Here is a 16,703-nt window from a genome sequence, read left to right on the forward strand (position 1 = left end):
GCTCCTACTGGCAGTAATGGTAACTGGGATTTGTAAAACCGCCGAAGGTGCATTTACTCACCACTAGATAAATAGACAGTTCTGTGAGAATGTGTCTTCCATCAGATGCAAGTCTACCTTGATCACAGGTCTCTTTTCTTGATATTATCATGAATGCTGAATTGCACAAACCGGGGAGGCCCAAATTCCATTGCAGTGCTTAGTTTAAGTGAAATAGCACATCATGTATATAAGACTTAACTTCATGTGTGATTACATGGGATTTTTTTTTTAACCTGGGTTAGGATACAGGTTTTATTAATTAATTTATTTATTTTTGCTGTGTTGGGTCTTCATTTCTGTGCGAGGGCTTTCTCCAGTTGTGGCAAGCGGGGGCCACTCTTCATCGCGGTGCGCGGGTCTCTCACTATCGCGGCCTCTCTTGTTGCGGAGCACAGGCTCCAGATGCGCAGGCTCAGTAGTTGTGGCTCACGGGCCTAGTTGCTCCGTGGCATGTGGGATCCTCCCAGACCAGGGCTCGAACCCATGTCCCCTGCAATAGCAGGCAGATTCTCAACCACTGCGCCACCAGGGAAGCCCCGACATGGGATGTTTTAACTATAAACACATGTAGGATAGTGTTAAAACCAGTGGGGACTCTGGTAATACTGATGGTATTACTCTGTGAGGGTGCAACTATATCTTATTACTCCTCCTCCATGCTTATTACTTAAGTGGCCAGTGAATGTGAGTTGAGTGATTTTTTTTTGATATTCATTTATACCTCTTTCTGTGAAGGATTTGAGGCAGTTTCCAGAAATACTTAGCATATCAAACAGTAAAATAAATCAGTTCAGGGAATTATAGCAAAGTGAATAACAATGTTAAGAAAATAATAAAGCTATTCGGACTTCCCTGGTGGTGCAGTGGTTAAGAATCTGCCTGCCAATGCAGGGGACACAGGTTCGATCCTTGGTCCGGGAAGATCCCACATGCCTCAGAGCAACTTAGCCCATGTGCCACAACTGCTGAACCTGCGCTCTAGAGCCCGCAAACCACAGCTACCGAAGCCCGCACGCCACAACTACTGAAGCCCGCGCAACTAGAGCCCGTGCTCTGCAACAAGAGAAGCCACCACAGTGAGAAGCCCACGTGCAGCAACGAAGAGTAGCCCCCACTCGCCACAACTAGAGAAAGCCCGCACTCAGCAACAGAGTCCCAATGCAGCCAAAAAATAATAAAATAAAATAATAATAAAGCTATAGTAGAGGGATCATATGAGCCTATATAGAGTATAGCATGTAGAATGAGCATATGAGTCTGTAGTTTCAAGAGATGGGTCAGATTTGTCTCAGGGCTTCCTAGCAGCCAAGCAAAGAGAGCAGCATTATCAGATACAGATTCATATTGTCTGTCCATGGCTGTAAACAGACCAGGTGTTCAGGAAAGAAATTTCTCCCTTGTATATTGTAAACCAGACAGTGTATGTATGATATGATGGAGTAAGTACATCCTTACACTATTCCCACAATTAATAAAATATATTTTATTGTATTTAAGTTTTTTTGTTTTTTTGATGTGGACCATTTTTAAAGTCTTCATTGAATTTGTTACAGTATTGTTTCTGTTTTATGTTTTGATTTTTTGGCCGAGAGGCATGTGGTTGGTATCTTAGCTCCCTGACCGGGGATTAAACCCACACCCCCTGCATTAGAAGGTGCGGTCTTAGCCAGTGGACCACCAGGGAAGTCCCAATAAAATATATTTTAAAGATAAAGCAGAACAGTACAAAGGGTAGTATATACTAAAATAGCTCTCATCCCAAACTAAAAGACATTTGTCATATTTGCCTCAGGTCATCCTAATTTTTAAAAAAACATGAGAGATCAACTTGAAATGTCTTACATTCTTTTCCCAGCTTCATTCTTCGTCCTTGCTCTCCCATCATGAATCTGATACATAGCTTGTCAATGATTTTTTTCACTTCTACTGTATGCATATATCTGTAAATAATATATAAATCTTAAATTTGCATAAATAGTGTACTGCACATGACATTCCAAAACTTGCTCTTTTTCATTAGTGTCGTGTTAGATCTCACTCATCTCCATGGTGCTGTATATGTAGTTCATTACTTTTAAATCCTGAAGTAGTTTTTCATTGTATGGAAATAACCCAATTCAGTTATCTGTTTCCCTCCTAATGGATTCTTAGTTTGTTTGTCTGTAACTGCCACATTGAACGACCTTGTCCATGTCTTCTTGTGCCCCGTGTGCAGTTTTTCTAGGGCAGTGGTTCTCAAAGCGTTCCAGGGCATATCAGGGTCACCTGGGAACTTGTTAGAAATGGAAATTCTTGGGCCCATTCCAAACCTCTGAATCAAAAACTCTGGGGGGCAGGGCCCAGCAGTCTGTTTAGCAAGTGATCCTGATGCACCTAAAGTTTGAGAACCACTACTTTAGCACATATATAGTTAAAAGTAGAATTACTAAGTCTTAACGTGTAAGTAGGTTAAACATTACTAGATATGGCAAATTCCTACCCCAAATATACTTAATAATTTACAGTCTCACCAGCGGTGTATGAGAGTTCCTATAGCTCCATACTACGGAACAGAGGAACAGAGAAAGCAAGAAGAACCTGGAAAATCAGATACCAGTGAAGTGTAAGTGGAGAGAGATCTCTAATGCTACAGAGAAAGGAAAACATCTAAGAAAGGGATAAATGTTGCCCTTAGAGAGGGCAGCTAGCAATGGGTTGATAAATAGAAGACTGTTCTTTTTTTTTTAATTTATTTTTGGCTGTGTTGGGTCTTCGTTGCCGCACACAGGCTTTCTCTAGTTGTGGTGAGCGGGGGCTACTCTTCGTTGCTGCACGCGGGCTTCTCACTGCGGTGGCTTCTCTTGTTGCAGAGCGCGGGCTCTAGGTGCGTGGGCTTCAGTAGTTGCGGCGTGCAGGCTTCAGTAGTTGTGGCTTGTGGGCTCTAGAGCGCAGGCTCAGTAGTTGTGGTGCACGGGCTAAGTTGCTCTGAGGCATGTGGAATCTTCCCGGACCAGGGCTTGAACCCGTGTCCCCTGCATTGGCAGGCGGATTCTTAACCACTGCGCCACCAGGGAAGCCCAGAAGGCTATTTATTCTTAATAATAAGTTTGCGCTGAAGTGTAGGAGAAGATGAGACAGTATTTGGGAAGGTAACAAGGTAATTTTCCTTTAGGAGTGAAGTATTTGTACCCTCAAGGGAAGGCGCCCACATACAGTGGTAAAGCTGTATGTGGTGTTCACCATGCTGTCTCCTCTTTAGGTAGCCTTTTCATGGATGTACTTTAAGTACCCTTTGAGTAAAATTCATTTGGTAAGATAATCTTAAATAGTATTGTGCAGAAGATTAAAATAGGGTGATGTCATTGTGATGAGGAGACTGCTTTAGGTTAGGTGATCTTCTCTGAGGTTAACATTGAATGCTAAGAAGCCATTTGAATGATAAGGGTAGAGCATTCCAGGCAGGAGACAACGTTTCCAGTCTCTGGAAGGTCAAATGGGAATAGTAGGATAGTATACCATTAATCTAATAAAATTCTCTTGCTTCTTTCATCATCCAGGGTGAAGAGGAACAGAAGTCTTTGTCCCCTGACTTTGGAAATCTTGTTTAACCTTCAAACTGGCGATGTCAAGGGTTCCAAGTCCTCCACCTCCGGCAGAAATGTCGAGTGGCCCAGTAGCTGAGAGCTGGTGTTACACACAGGTAGGTGCTTCTTGGGGGGATTTTGGGGGACGGAAGGAATCAGATTTCTTTTCTATGTTGGCTTTCCTGCTTTCTCTGGGTCATACCTGCCAACTAGTTAGATAAAGTACTTGTCAGCTTTCCATGCCTTGGTTTTCCATGAGGAATCTGAATGCCCTGGGCATTCATGGGAGGTTGAAAGAGGGGAACCTTTGAAACTGGATCTGCTGCCTACATCCACCTTGATGGAAGTGTATTCCTCTGTTGGGCAATTTAAGGGGAAACCAGGTTTGAGATTGCAACCCCAGGCAGTGGTATCAACATCTAAATCATCAAACAACTGCTCTGAGCAGAGGTTCATTTTAGGTGTGGCTTAATCACCTGCTTTCCCAACCTTGTCCATGTTTTTCTCACTTTCCATCCAGTGTTTCTCAGAAGCTGAGAAAAGTTATGAAAGCAGTTGGTCACTGTGAGATTTCTTAAAATGTAGATGAGAGACAGAAAAGGCTGAGCCTCCATGCTGGCCAAACAGCGCTGTCTTCCTATGGGATTATGCAGAGGGAGGGAGGGGGACAATTATCTGATCGCCAGCCTGTTTTTCAGGTTGCCCACTTCCTATTTAATTGCTTTCTGGTTTTCTGTCAACAGATCAAAGTAGTGAAATTCTCCTACATGTGGACCATCAATAACTTTAGCTTTTGCCGGGAGGAAATGGGTGAAGTCATTAAAAGTTCAACCTTTTCATCAGGAGCCAATGATAAACTGAAATGGTGAGGAAGACTACATTTAGCTATAAAAATTTTTCTGTAAGTTGCCTGTTTTGCTTGGCTTCACGGGAGACTGACTAGAGTGGAAGATCCTTGATGGCAGGGACTTTGTTTTGTTCTTTGTTTTTTTTTTTTTTTTTTTTTTTGCGGTACACGGGCCTCTCCCTGTTGTGGCCTCTCCCGTTGTGGAGCACAGGCTCCGGACGCGCAGGCTCAGTGGCCATGGCTCACGGGCCCAGCCGCTCCGCGGCATGTGGGATCTTCCCGGACCGGGGCACGAACCCGTGTCCCCTGCATCGGCAGGCGGACTCTCAACCACTGCGCCACCAGGGAAGCCCTGTTTTGTTCTTAATGTATTCCCTGGTGTCTGATACATAACTGATGCTCACTGTATATTTGTTGAATTAATTCAATGAGTATATCAGGGGATCAGCAAACTCAGATGGCTGTAGGGTAATGTAAATGAGTAAAGAGAGCCAGTGTTGTAAATAATACCCATACGTGGTATGAGTGTTGACCACTTGGCAAACTAGTGAATGTCCTAAAAGAAGTGGTGGCTACTCAGCTCCAGCTGACTAGAGGCATGTGTGAATAAGGGCTGACCATTGCCAGATTTTCTGATTTTTCAAGAAAAGCAAGAGATCTAGATTTTAATGTAATATCTCTTGACTTTTAGATTGCCTGTTTTTAAACAGTAAAGGAGATTTATTTACTTATATACCTGGAATGCCCATGGTGTAGGATGTCTTTGAAGGTAGTTTGATCCAGCAGACAGCCCAATGGTTAGATTAAGGACCCCATCGCTCTCTGCTCTGCCCTGCTCTCCACACTGTTTGACATTTCAAGCTTAGCTTCCCTTGTGGTTGAAGGGTGACTGGCAGTAGCAATGAGCGTCACCCGCTACCATCCAACAAATTCTTTGAACTTCCTCTGAACTGTGTGGCCAAGAATGCACTGATTGGTTTAGATCTAGGTTCCCTCAGTTGATCCCTGTGGCAAGGGGAATAGGATCTGGAAGTGGGGGTCAGTCCTATCCAAACCATGTGTTTTCTTGAGGAGGGGCAGGCAGTTATGGATACAACCATATGCTCTCTACAAAGACCAGAACACATATCTGTGAACCACCATTTTTGACCTCTGATATCCCACTGAAAAGTTTTAACAACTCTCCTTTCGTTTAGTACTTTTTGGCCATGTACATAAGCGGTGTACTACCAGGTGCTGAGAGAAGGCTTATTCTTAGGCATTGTATTTAAATCTGCATCTTTAGTACAATTGTGTAGTGATGTATGTGGCATATGCACTTCCTGGAGAAGCACTGAATTGGGCCACCTGTATGAGAGAGGTGCCATAACACTGGCAAGGCCTAAGGATGCATATGGCCTGTGTATTATATATGGTAGAAGCTGTGTTTGAACCACATGCAGTTCAGCTAATGACATTTACAACTTAACTGAGTTGAACCTATTATGTCTGAATTTTGTTTTGATCCATTGGTAACATATTGGCATCTCTAACTCTATTTAGAAGTCTGGCTTGGAACTCTACCCTGTGTAATGAGAGTTTACTTTTGTCTGTGCTTCCTCCATACTGCCTCCTTTATTTTAATCTTAGAATATTATTGCCAGATTGATAAAATATCTATAAAAGATTATTTACTACTAACATATTTCTCTAGAATCCTTTTTCTCTCCCAAGGTGATATTGAAAGGCTCACTGACTTTCTTTTCCTGGTTTCACTGCAATCCCAACAAAATAAGGGGCTGCTTTTCCTGAGATTGAGGATTAGAATAGATTGAGTCTAGGCTGAATTTTAAAATATTTTAGGGGGAAAAAGACTGATTTGGGAGATTATGAGGAAAGAGGAAGAGATGCAGGGGATGTGTTGTCAGATTCTAGGATGCCCCTTTATTGTTTACTTTTTTAAAGGTGCCTCAGGTTGCTCTAGAAAAGTGATTTCCAAGTAGTCATTTACTGAATCAGAATCTCCTGCTATGGGGCCTGGGGTTTTTTTTGTTGGTCTGTTTTGTTTTTTAACATCTCCGTCTCGATTCAGATGTTCTAGTTCCCTCCTGTCCTTTCACGAGCCTACAAACATGGATGCTTTCGACATTTTTTTTTTCTGTTTTGGGTAGGTGTTTGCGGGTAAACCCAAAAGGGCTAGATGAAGAGAGCAAAGATTACCTGTCACTTTACCTGTTACTGGTCAGCTGTCCAAAGAGTGAAGTTCGAGCAAAATTCAAATTCTCCATCCTGAATGCCAAGGGAGAAGAAACCAAAGCTATGGGTAAATGTTATCTTTGTTCGGCTCTTTATTTTCACATCTGGCAACTTTATATATTGACAAATTGTGGATTTGATACGATTTTTTGAGTAATCCTAAATATAACTTTTTTTTTTTCACTCCAGAGAGTCAACGGGCTTATAGGTTTGTGCAAGGCAAAGACTGGGGATTCAAAAAATTCATCCGTAGAGATTTTCTCTTGGATGAGGCCAATGGGCTTCTCCCTGATGACAAGCTTACCCTCTTCTGTGAGGTGAGTCCTTTTACCCCGCTGTGAGAGTAGCAATTCCCAGACCTGATGGGTATCAGTAGACGTAATTGTATTGTATCGAGGATGGTGAGTGAGAAAAATCCCCAAGTGGAGTGGTGCTGCACAAATGTGATTTATGTGACTGACTGAAAAGCTGTGCCGTGATTTCAAGATTGTTGGGCATCTCAGCTTTCCACCTGTTACTGTTTAAAAACAAAGGTTGTGCACTTTCTTGGTATGTGTGATTTTTTAGCTGCTTGGGTCAGAATTCTGGCTTTTTCCCTGTGGATTTTTTCAGAAAGCATTTGGAAGGACTGTTAACTTTAAGCTGAGGAGAATGACCGACAACTAGATATGTAAATATATTTGTTCCTTGAGCTTTCTGGCTCCTCCTTGAGTATGAAATCCACGTGTGTTTGATAGAGCACTTTCCTTTTCTGCTTTTCGAACTAAATGACTCTTACCAGTTGTTGAGTGTCTCCAGTTTGTCTTGCTGGTAATTGTGAAATAGGAAGGTGAGAACCATTTTTTCTAGAGTGAAGGTTATATAAAGCTCTCTAACTCATAGTTAGCTCAGAGAGTTATCTGTGGTCAGTTAGGAGAGTCCTTCTCTCCCCAACGACCTAAAGAGCCTTTTTCAGGTTTATAGGAGAAGCCTTGAAGTAAAATTCCCAAACTGAGAGTGAGTTGAAAAATGGTTTCTTTAATGAGTGTATACAAAGTGGTCATTTCATGCTGTTATCAATACATTTATAAATACTCATAAGCTCACAGTGTAAGAAATGAATAAAACCTCCAGTCAGCTGGGATGTTGGCATTCCCTGTACATCGTATGGTCAAGGAGCTGCTTCCTGAGCAGCATCACTTTATGAAAATGACCACTGTGCTTTCATGGGGAAGGTGCAGGCAAGTTCCCCAACTAGCAGTGTGCTCTGTCAAATAATAGGCTCACAGCATATCACGGCCTGCACAGTAGGAAAGGTGTCCCTTAGGAATCTGGCCCCTTTGTAGACGAGGCCTGGCCAGCAGTAGCCAGCTTCTTTTCCAAGTCACAGCTCATTGAATATTTCCCCGGAATAGTTGCTGGTGATTAGGAAATTTGGGAGCTATAGTTTATTAAAATATCACACTGAATACATAAAGTATAGTTTGCATAATAGCTACCTTTTCTCCTTTTTAACTGCTAAGTAATAGAAGGAAATACTAGAGTGATGGCGTCTAAAAATACATAAAATTTTGCAGTTGTTTTTTGTCTGATGGACTTGGAATTTGAATTCTACGTAAATTCAGGTAGTTATAGATCATACTCAGTTGCCCAAGTGGAGAAATGAGAACAATTAGGTGGTTTTATGTGATGTTGGATGTTACATAAACAAACCATCAATTTAATATTCACCCACCTTAGAGATCCTATATTTCAGAAAAAAAAATTAAAATAGTGGAAAATTCTAATTTCTGTTGGAAATGAAAGCCAATTTTTGAACTGCTCTCTGAAGGAAGAGAAATCGCCTCTAAATAACGCATCTGGTGCTTTAGGCGACACCAAAACCTTTACTGTAGCATTTTCAAGTCCACAGTGGGTCCAGCCTTTTCTTACATGCTTCCCCTCTATACCATCACCAGATCCATTCCATCTGCTCCAGCCCTTGTATTGACATTCTTGATTTGGAAACCAGTTGGCCTGCCCTCACTTGGCAATCTCTCATCCTGTAGTTAAGTCCGAGGTGCACTCTCTCTTTGCTTCCCCATATGAAATTCTCTTAGGAGAAATCCTGTGGTTAAGTTTAGAAATGCCTTACTGACTTAGAAGGGAAGTGAGATGACACTTTGGAAACGAGGAGATGTTGAACAGGGAAACGTCTGTTCGGTTCTGCTGATGCCATCGGTTTCTTACCATCGGACCAGGTGTGCCATCTGTTCCTCTCACACTTCTCTGTTGGCCACAGGTGCTGAGTGTTGCTTCTTGTTCTTGGGCTTGTGCCTAGTGAGACTCGTTTCTGTTCCAAGGCTCTCTGTGGACTTAGTAGCATTCAGCATTGCAAGACAGTTGCGTGGGGGGTGTGTTTTGAATGTGTGGGTTTTAGAAATGTCTGCAGCTCATCTAAGTTCTTAGTGCATTTCAGAGCTGGATCATCCTTTGGTGCAAATTCTATCCTTTTGACCTGTGCTACCTCTATCAGTAGAATGTTTATAAACAAATTTATTTTGTTCATATTTGTATTTTATTTATGATTGGTTTAGTTAGTATTTTCTTATAATTTAGAGGCCTTTATGAAGTTGATGTCCACGTACAGATTTAGGTTGTGAGTACTCCACTGCTCCCTTCCTTACTCAGTCTTTGGCCCAGGCACTTCTGTCCTGTTCTGATGTAAGTAATAAGTACAGTTGTTTTGTGGATATTTTTGGTCTGTTCCCAGAGGCCACAAGAGGGAATCCGAAGGTGAAAGACTGAGAATCACACATTTGTGTGTTTGGGCTGTATTTCAGTGGTAAAACTATTAATGAAACTCTGAAAAATGCCGACTGGGTAGTCTTGTTTGTAATGTGCCACACTGGGTTCACTTTTGATTCTCAGTGATCTTTCTGTCTGACTGTTAGGAAGTATGGCAGTTCTTCCAAGCTGATATTGCTTAGTTAACGCATTCCCTTAATTGTCTCTTACCACAATCCTTTGAGCTAGGTTCGTTCTTTTCATTTCATGTTATTGGGGAGAGAAGCGGTGCCTAAGGAGGTCAGGTAATTTTTCCTAACATTGTGCAGCAAATTAGTGTCAGGGCTATGTCTCCATTTTCCATCTCTAGTCTGCTGTGCTACACTAAGTGAAACTGAATGCCATTTACCCAAGGAAACATGGGCTCTACCAAGGTTTTTTTTGGTAATGAAAGAGAGACTCATGAAAGCTTTACACTTTTAATTTTCTCTGTAATAATTTGGACCACAGAAAATCTCCTTGAAATGTTTCAGCTTCTATTTATCTTCTTTCCATTTATTTATATCGAACACAAGTAGCTGTTAGCAATAAATATACATGTATTCCACCGTCAACGTATATGCCTCTGACAGGTAGAAGATTCCAGTGCCTCTTTGTAATGTTGCAATTAAAGTTGAAATATTAAATACCATATGAAATATGAAATATCTCGATACTAGTTAACTCTTAAAACATCTCTTTCCTTATCAAACACAGAATATCCGTTTAAGGCCTGGGAATATGTATTTTTGCCAAATTTTAAATATGTGGGTCTATTAATTTTTCTTTTTATCATTTTTCAAATGGATTATTTGGATATATTAGTTGCACTTATGAAAATGCTAATAATATTTGATCTTGACCTACAAAAATGGTGATTAAATATGTATTATCATTATAGGTTATAAAACATGATAATGTAGTAAACCTACCACCCAACCCAGCAGCATCGCCAGTAACTTAGAACTGACCTGTATATGCTTCTCCCCTGCCCCTTAGACCTGTTTTCTCCCTACTCAGATGACGATAAGAAATAGCGCCTTTGAATTGTTTATCATTCCCTTGTTTATTACTCGCATGCCTGAACAATATATTGTTTAGGTTCTCTTGTTTTTGAGTTTTCTGAAAATAGTGTCAGGATGTATGTAGTCATCTAGGACTTGCTGTTTTCATATTATGTTTCTAAAATTTATTTATATTGTGAATGTAACTATAATTCTTGATTTTTAGTGCTGTACAGTAGTTTGTTGTGTATTCACGTGACAGTTGATTGGTTTGTTTATTCATTCTCTTGCTGATGGACATTTATTTATTTATTTATTTTTAATATTTATTTGTTTGGCTGCTTTGGGTCTTAGTTGCGGTGCGCGGGCTCAGTAGTTGCAGCACGTGGGCTCTCTAGTTGTAGCGCGTGGGCTCCAGAGCATGCAGGATCGGTAGTTGCAGCGCGTGGGCTTAGTTGCCCCGTGGCATGTGGGATCTTAGCTGCCTGACCAGGGATCGAACCTATGTCCCTTGCATTGGAAGGCAGATTCTTAACCACTGGACCACCAGGGAAGTCCCCTGATGGACATTTAGATTGTTGCTAGTCTTTTGATTAGAAATAGTGCTGCTGCTATAAACAATCTGTATGCTGTCTGTTTATTTTTTCTTGATGTTTTAATTATGCAGAAATTAAAAATATATTTCCAGTGGTTTTACCTTGACATTCTATGTTTAGACAAAGTAAACAAGAAATGGCACAGTCTTTTATGAAATTTTATGTCTTTTATGAAATTTTCTTTTTTAAGAAAAGGAGTTGACTTTAAAAGTGAGGCCCTTTTACAACTTGAAATTTAGAGGGTTATAGAGCCTTCCTGAGACATTTTCATGCAGTCACTTCTAAGACATAAATGTCACAGTCACGTCATCTTCACAGCTGCAATTTTGAATGAGTCTCCGTAGTCAACTTTATAGGCATTAAAAAAAAATCTTTAGTTTTTCTCAAAATGGTATCATTTTAGCATCATCATTTGCAGAGGAAAACAATCCCTTTCTAAGTTAAAAGTTTGGGCTCTGAAGACTCATTTGTGTATGCCATTTAAAATTTATTTTTAATTAAGCGTATTTAATGTTGGTAAGAGGTGCCAGACATTCAGAGCTCTGGAGACTCCAGGCATCCATATATCTGCAGAACAGGTCTGGCTCAGACAGTGAAGGTACATTCTCCTTCCTGCTGTGTTCCTGTCTGTGTCTGAAGAGAGGAATTGCCCCAGTGAGAGGAGTCACAGTCTTTGGGCCGCACTCATTACCAAGTGCACATGTAACCAGCACAGAGTCCACTGGTAACCATAGTTTGAAAATCAGCTGGGCTCTTGCCAGTTCATTTTACCCAGTCTAGTAAATTGCCGTCAAGTGTTAATGACTTAGGGCTCCTGTCAGTCTGGTTTAATTCAGGCTTAGGAACCCAGTGCCAGAAGCATTCTCCATTCCCTTCACTGGCCCTCCCAAGCGATTCCTGCCTTTCCCTACGAGGAAGTTGGATTTAATTGGTCTTTTCCTTGGGGTTTTGTTTGGTTTTAAATCAGCAGTATTTTGAAGCTAAAACTGGAAGTAGGCTGCTTCAACTTTTGGTGTTAATACTATATCAAAGAAGTAAGGGTGTTAATATGAGAAAGTTGCTGAACCAAATCAGAGATCGTACGTGGGACGACCTCTGTGGGGTGGTTTGTGTGGGGTCCTGGGCTATTAAAATAATGTCATACTCTGGCTCTGATAAATGTGCCACTAATGCTAAGCACATTCATAGTTCAGTAGCTTGGTTGCTTCATTGCTCAAGACCGTAACAGCTCATTTTAAACAAATGCATAAACTTCTTGACCTGATAGTAAACATCTCACCCCTACACAGAAGGGACTACAGGTCATTTGGATGGGGCATTAACTTTGCCTCTGGGTTTATGACTGCATTTAAGGAAGGGATGACTTGCATCGATGTTAAAAGAAATTTGGGTCATTTAGGATGCTCCTTAGCTGTCTTTCTCATCTAACTCACAGGAATAGCAAGAGTGGGGAGCTGATTCTCAAGGTTTGTGAATTCTGCTTTCATTTTAACATTTCTAACCTAATGTGACGTAGGAGAGGAAGCATAGCCAGGGTTGTCAGGCTCATCTTCAGTTTGGTAATTTACATTTATTTTATAATGTTATATGGTTTATAAATCCTTGTATTTTGTATCCTGACAAACTTATGTGAGCTTCATTGATCCATCTAGAAGTTACCAGGGTTTTTCTCTAGACTGAACAGTTAATTCAACTGGTTAAACCATGCTGCTGCTGAAGCCAAGCGGCAAGTTGGTTCCTCTCTAAACCCGTTGTCGTCATTCTGTTCCAAAGCTGTAAGTGCATGCCCAGCTGGAGCCAGTCATCTTGTATGTCATTGTCACCAGTGACTGAGTAAGGGTATAGGTGGTGTGGGACACCCACCCGGTTATCCCCACGCAAGGTCTTCCAGGCCCAGTCCTGTTCATTAAACTAACATTTGTGAGGAAATGCCAATTATTTACCAGGCCCTATGGAAGCTGCATTTTACGTTTATGTTCCAGACCTAACTGAAAAAAGTGAAGTGCTTTTAGGCTTATTAGAGTCTTTTCTCTGGAGAGTTTAGTTTAAATGGTAGTTTCTATAGAGTTCTTTGTATGTAACCTTTTGCTTAAGGCAGAATAAGGTAAATACTTGAGGTTTAACATTTGTTTCTGTCAGTTTTTTCCCTCTGGGGGTTTTGCCCAGGCCTTCAGGGCAGGGAAGGAGGAGCTTATTAGAAGTTTGGAAGAGAAGGAGATTTGTGGGGCTCTCTCCTTATTGTCCTGAGATGGTGTAGAATAAGTATGATCATGATAGTTTGGAAATTACTTGATCCAGAGGTTAAAGACTTCATTTGTGAAGGTGGTTTCAAGAGAATATGCCTAACGTCAGTTTCTAAATGTACGATAACAACAAGGTAAAAGTCATCTCTCCTCCTGCTGGGGAGAAAATTCCTGGTAACAAAAGCTTTGGACTGTGTTTTCTTATCTTTCACAGGTGAGTGTGGTGCAAGATTCTGTCAACATTTCTGGCCAGAACACCATGAATATGGTGAAGGTTCCTGAGTGCCGGTTGGCGGATGAGTTAGGAGGACTGTGGGAGAATTCCCGGTTCACAGACTGTTGTTTGTGTGTTGCTGGCCAGGAATTCCAGGCTCACAAAGCTATCTTAGCAGGTTGGTATTTATTCATGGGGAGCTTTAGTTGTGGTTAAACAAGGAAAAACAGTAGGCTGCATAATCACCTTTTGAATAACTTCAGCTTTTTGAACTAGTACAAAAAAACTGCAGCTAAATATATTTTTATATTGTGGTGACATTAGTTGTCAAAACCAAAAAGGCTACTCTCCATAAAAATGCTACTTCTTTTTTTCTCTCTGTAGTGGACTTAGGCCATCATTTTCAAGGAATGGATGATGATGTGTATTGGATGCCTTTGCACCTGGAGGTTAGATGTCAAAACACTGGTTAAGAGCAGGTATCAGCCCCTAGACAGGGACTTAGGATGTAATGGAGAAGATTCTGGACTCGGGACTAAACCACCACATAGCCAGGTCCCCAGCCCTGGAGGTCTTAGCCCTCTCTTCCATACAAACATACCAGAAGAATGAGAATGTTGCCAGTGACGTGGAAGATCAGGTCTTGTTCTAGTAATAGGCCCTTGGTCTTTAAGACCAGAAAGACTGACACACAGCAGGCGCTGTCAAGGCAGACTGATGGCCTTACCTCGCAGGGAAGCATAGCTTTCAGCCACAGAAACTATATTCAGGCCAAAAGATGTAAGAGGAAGTCACATGAACCTTCAGGTAACAGATTTCTTACCAAGACCATCAGCCCTGTCATTCTAAAGTACACACCTGGCAAAACCTCTGTCTGGCTCAGTCTAACCATCTTCCTGTTCCCTCTCTCAACTAGGTGTTACTGAGACTTGCTAGAGGAAGTCATTCACTCTTGTGTTCGTGCCTCTGTGCTCAGCTAGGCCCTCGGCACTGCCGAGACCTCTTTCTGCAGACGCACAGTCAGCTCCTTTTCTTCTTCTCAACGATAGACGCTTCAGACCTTTACCACTCTCCCTTAATCGCCACCTCCTAAAAGATGACCTTGCCGCTTCTTCCAAGAGAAGATCAAGGCCCTTCTCCCTCGGCTCTTGCCTCTCACTTGCATTTTCTCTGCATTCTCAGTGGAGGAGGTGTTCTTCGTGTCCAAAGCAGACTACTTTCTATTGTTGTTCTGTTTCATGCTGCCTTCTCAGAAGCCTTACTCGGCCAGTTAGACCCTTGTTCTCCGGTATCTTTGCCATCTTTCTCCTGTTGCCTGTTCACGCTCAGCCTGTAAACGCGCTCAAGCTTCTCCCTCTTGTTATTCTCTCTTTAGTTTCCAGAGCTGAGTCCAGAGCTGAGTTTCCTGAGTAACGTATTCATTCTCTCTCTTCTGTCCTCCCACTTATCCTCACTTTGCCTCCATGCCACAAAAGCGGTTTTCCAAAGTGACATGACCTGCTAGTTCCTAAATTTGAGGGACTTAGTTTATATATTACTTGACTCCTTTCTTCCGGTTTCTCTGGCTGGCTTTCTGGCTGCTTCTGACGTGTGGCCTCCCTCCTCTTCACCCAGCCCTTGAAACATTGTTATTCCCTGAGGGTCTGCCTTCGTTCTCTGTTCACTCTACCTAGTCTCCCTAGATTATTTTATTTATTCTCATAACGTCAGCTTCTCTCTATCCACTGATCCCTCCAGGCATGTTGCTGCTTTGGACCCTTCCGTCTTTATTAAAAGCACCAGCCCTTTAGTCTTCAGCTTCTGTAATGTATTTATATAGTACCTTATAGTCTATAGCCTTTCAGAGATAAGAACAATGAGAATTGATATTCTTTTGGAATAGATTAAAATATTGAGGTTCAGAGGGTTACATGATTTGCCCAAGATTATATGGTTAGAAAATGGCAAATCTAAAATTAGTCCTTTCTGACATAAATTAGGTCAAAGTTCCAGGTGCCTGTTAGCTGAAACTCCTTCTATATATTCCATCTGTTCCTCCTCTCTTAGGCACAGATTGGTAGTCTCAACTTTCACCAAAACCCCTGATTTATTGGACATGATAAAATTTGAGTTCTTAGCCATTCATGGTTGAAATTAAGTTTACTTATTTTTCATGGGGTTCATTAGACTAGAATGGGCATGGCTTAGAACACTGTTTCTGAACCTTTTTTCATTATTCCCACCCCTAAGGAAAAAATTAAGAGACATTAAGTACTAAGGAATAAGATTTTGTCTAGTTGGGTTAAGATCTGAAGGGCCACAAATGATTGTGATACCTAAGATTGTTTTCACCTCGTTGGGGCGTTATCATCTCTGTTGATAATGCATGGCTTGGGGGAACAGACAGCCTGCCATAAATAAGCCTGCACTTTATCTAGCTAAGGATGCCATTGAGCCCTGTTCTTGACCTCCTTGCTGTGGTCCCTGGAAGCGGAGGAAGTAGGTATCATTGTTCCAGGCAAAAATGCAGGTATTAGGACACCCTGCTTAGACCATGAAGGACCTTCCATTTGAACCCCAAGATCTACTCAGAGGATATCATTGTCATCTAACATAGGTAATTTGAGTAACCTCCTTGAAATAAGAATGGTTGGAATGGAGCCAATAAATTATTTTGAAAGAAGTGATTTCTTTTTTTCTCTATGTATTATATAATAATTATTCACTTATTGTATAATATAAAAAGAAAGTAATTTTATAATTCTGGCATAATTTGATATAAAAGACCATTTCTGTAGTAGTGGGACAGGAAAGAAAATGATCTCTTCTTCTGGAGTTCCCTGGTGGTTCAGTGGTTAGGACTCGGCGCTTTCACTGCCATTGGCCCAGGTTCAATCCCTGGTTGGGGAACTAAGATCCCACAAGCCACATGGTGCGGCCAAAAAAGAAAAAAAGAAAATGATCTCTATGATCTCTTCTTCATAACAGAAGAACCAAGAGGTTTTGGTGTGATAACCATATCTGTCTCTGTTTTCCTTTCACTTTGTAGCTCGTTCTCCAGTTTTTAGTGCCATGTTTGAACATGAAATGGAGGAAAGCAAAAAGGTATGTAACAGGATAGAGATACGTCTTTTTAGCTAGGTGGCTAGAATCAGATCATTTCCCAATTTGGCAGCAGATTTATTTTCCTGTTTTT

At 41.4% G+C, this 16,703-nt stretch overlaps 1 protein-coding gene across 4 annotated transcripts in view; it reads left to right on the forward strand.

The window, feature by feature from the left end:
• The window catches only part of SPOP (speckle type BTB/POZ protein), a 65,353-nt gene that overhangs the window by 41,447 nt on the left and 7,203 nt on the right, over positions 1–16,703 (forward strand). For all 4 annotated transcript variants that reach the window (XM_082604939.1, XM_082604940.1, XM_082604941.1 and 1 more), the window contains 6 exons: positions 3,579–3,721; positions 4,349–4,470; positions 6,603–6,754; positions 6,877–7,004; positions 13,529–13,706; positions 16,557–16,612. In XM_082604939.1, coding sequence (XP_082461065.1) covers positions 3,644–3,721; positions 4,349–4,470; positions 6,603–6,754; positions 6,877–7,004; positions 13,529–13,706; positions 16,557–16,612 — 714 coding nt within the window. In that variant the 5' untranslated portion in view covers positions 3,579–3,643. The remainder of the gene's footprint in view (positions 1–3,578; positions 3,722–4,348; positions 4,471–6,602; positions 6,755–6,876; positions 7,005–13,528; positions 13,707–16,556; positions 16,613–16,703) is intronic.

This window comes from Mesoplodon mirus (assembly GCF_964341445.2).
Source record: "Mesoplodon mirus genome assembly, chromosome: 18".
Lineage (NCBI taxonomy): Eukaryota > Metazoa > Chordata > Mammalia > Artiodactyla > Ziphiidae > Mesoplodon > Mesoplodon mirus.